The 1,723-nt window shown below is 51.6% G+C and overlaps 2 protein-coding genes across 2 annotated transcripts in view; both read right to left on the reverse strand.

The window, feature by feature from the left end:
* ACA1_342900 (uncharacterized protein) overlaps positions 1-325 on the reverse strand; it is a gene marked incomplete at both ends in the record, with an annotated part of 509 nt that extends 184 nt beyond the window's left edge. The window contains one exon of the mRNA XM_004352632.1: positions 185-325. Within this exon, the coding sequence (XP_004352684.1) occupies positions 185-325 (141 nt within the window). The remainder of the gene's footprint in view (positions 1-184) is intronic.
* Positions 326-1,321: 996 nt separating this feature from the next.
* Positions 1,322-1,723, reverse strand: part of ACA1_342910 (MLKrelated kinase) — a gene marked incomplete at both ends in the record, with an annotated part of 873 nt that continues 471 nt past the window's right edge. The window contains 2 exon segments of the mRNA XM_004352633.1: positions 1,322-1,576; positions 1,588-1,670. Of these exon segments, the coding sequence (XP_004352685.1) occupies positions 1,322-1,576; positions 1,588-1,670 (338 nt within the window).

Genomic DNA, 1,723 nt, shown 5'->3' on the forward strand with positions numbered 1-1,723 from the left:
TGGTAAGAACCACCACCAGCAACATCAAGCACTCAGTAGTCAGCCAATAGGGCATGAGGAGCAACTCCCACAATCTTCCCATTGGCTGTGCTCACACACACACACACAAAAGGAGTGATCACCATTTAGTGTCTACATGATAAAAAGAAAGGAGGATGGATGTGCCTGCAATGGTGCTGGCCACATGCATGCTGTGGGGGTTCCACTTGGTGTGATCAACAATGTTGTTGCCAACGTAGTCCCTGTGGATGACCACCTTGTCCTTGAGGTTGGGGTGGTCCCTGATTCTGGTGTCAATGACACCCACCAAGCAGGTCTTGCCCATGACCACCTGGGTGGTGACATCACTTACACTCCACTGGGAATGAAGTGCTGCTGGCCACCACTTGCAGGCAAAGAGGCGCCCATGGCCTGCACCCAGGTGAGGTTGCTGGCTTTGTCAGCTGGGGTTGGCAGGCCAATGAGCTGAATGGTGGCTTCCAGGTTGTTGGTGCAGTCCAGGGCATGCAAGGCGTTGGCCGTCTTGATGTCCAGTGTCTGTGAGTGAGCGCCAGTGCCAATGGTGCAAGGTGATTGAGCAAACATGTTGCCAAGAGGCAACTGGTGGTGCTTGGAGTGGGTATGTGGGTTGAAGTGATTGTGTTGTGTGCACACCCTTGGCAGGCATATTTATATTAGGTCAAGACCTGAGCAAGCAGCCCAACAATTCAAGGCCAGTCCTTTCTGACAGACATTGGTAATGCACACTAATCACCCTTGGGGTGGACAGGCCTGGCTCATGATCAGAGTCAGGCTGCCCCTTCAGTGGCAGCACTGAACCTCCTGCACTACTGTTCTGCAGCATCAGCCCCTGAACTTCCTCCTCACAGCACTTAACTTCCAGAGAGTTCTCTAGAAAAAAAAAAGAGAGCCCAGGAGAGCGACAGCAAGAGTCCTGCCAGTGAATGCATCCTCTACATAACGAAAATATCTCATATAACAAAAATATCTCATATAACGAAAATATCTCATATAAAGAAAATGAGTAGGAAATCTTCTCTCATCTTGGTGCAGTTTGCTGACATGGCACTCCTCCAGCAAGAAACGTCCCCCCTCCCCCTGCTCTGGCGTGGAAATATTGTTGACTTGTTTACACATTCCCAACATACCATGGTTGATTATAATAATGTAATATTAATAATAATGATAATGTAATAATTCCACAGAAAGGTCTTGTCATCGTGTGCACCCTTTGTGTTTGGTACCAAACGACAACGTTGAGTGTGACCTGTTTGTTGTTTTGTCTGCATCATCCATTACCCAGTTCACAGACAATGCATCATCACACCAAGAGGAGGGGCGCCAGCATGTGGGCCACCTGCTCAGCGCTTGGGCGCTGGAGCGCCTCCCCGTGCCAGCAAGCCTGCATCAAATCAGCGTAGCCGGGAGGCAAGTTGGCCGGAATTGAGGGCCTCTTCCCCTCGACGATGTGGAGCGCCACTCGAGCATTCTCATCGCCGGCAAAGGGCAACTCGCGCGTGGCCACCTCCCACATGATGACGCCCAGGGAGAAGACGTCGGCCCGCTCCATGTGCCTCTGCGCAGCACAATCTCGGGCGCTGTCCACGCTGGTGTGACGCACCAGGGCATCGTTGTCGCGTTCTCCTGCTTCATTTGCGCCAGTGCAAAGTCTGTTGATGAGAACAAGACATCAGTGTTGGTCATGCGCCACACAACTTAGCAG

The sequence above is a fragment of the Acanthamoeba castellanii genome (assembly GCF_000313135.1).
Source record: "Acanthamoeba castellanii str. Neff unplaced genomic scaffold scf7180000084633, whole genome shotgun sequence".
Classification (NCBI taxonomy): domain Eukaryota; phylum Discosea; order Longamoebia; family Acanthamoebidae; genus Acanthamoeba; species Acanthamoeba castellanii.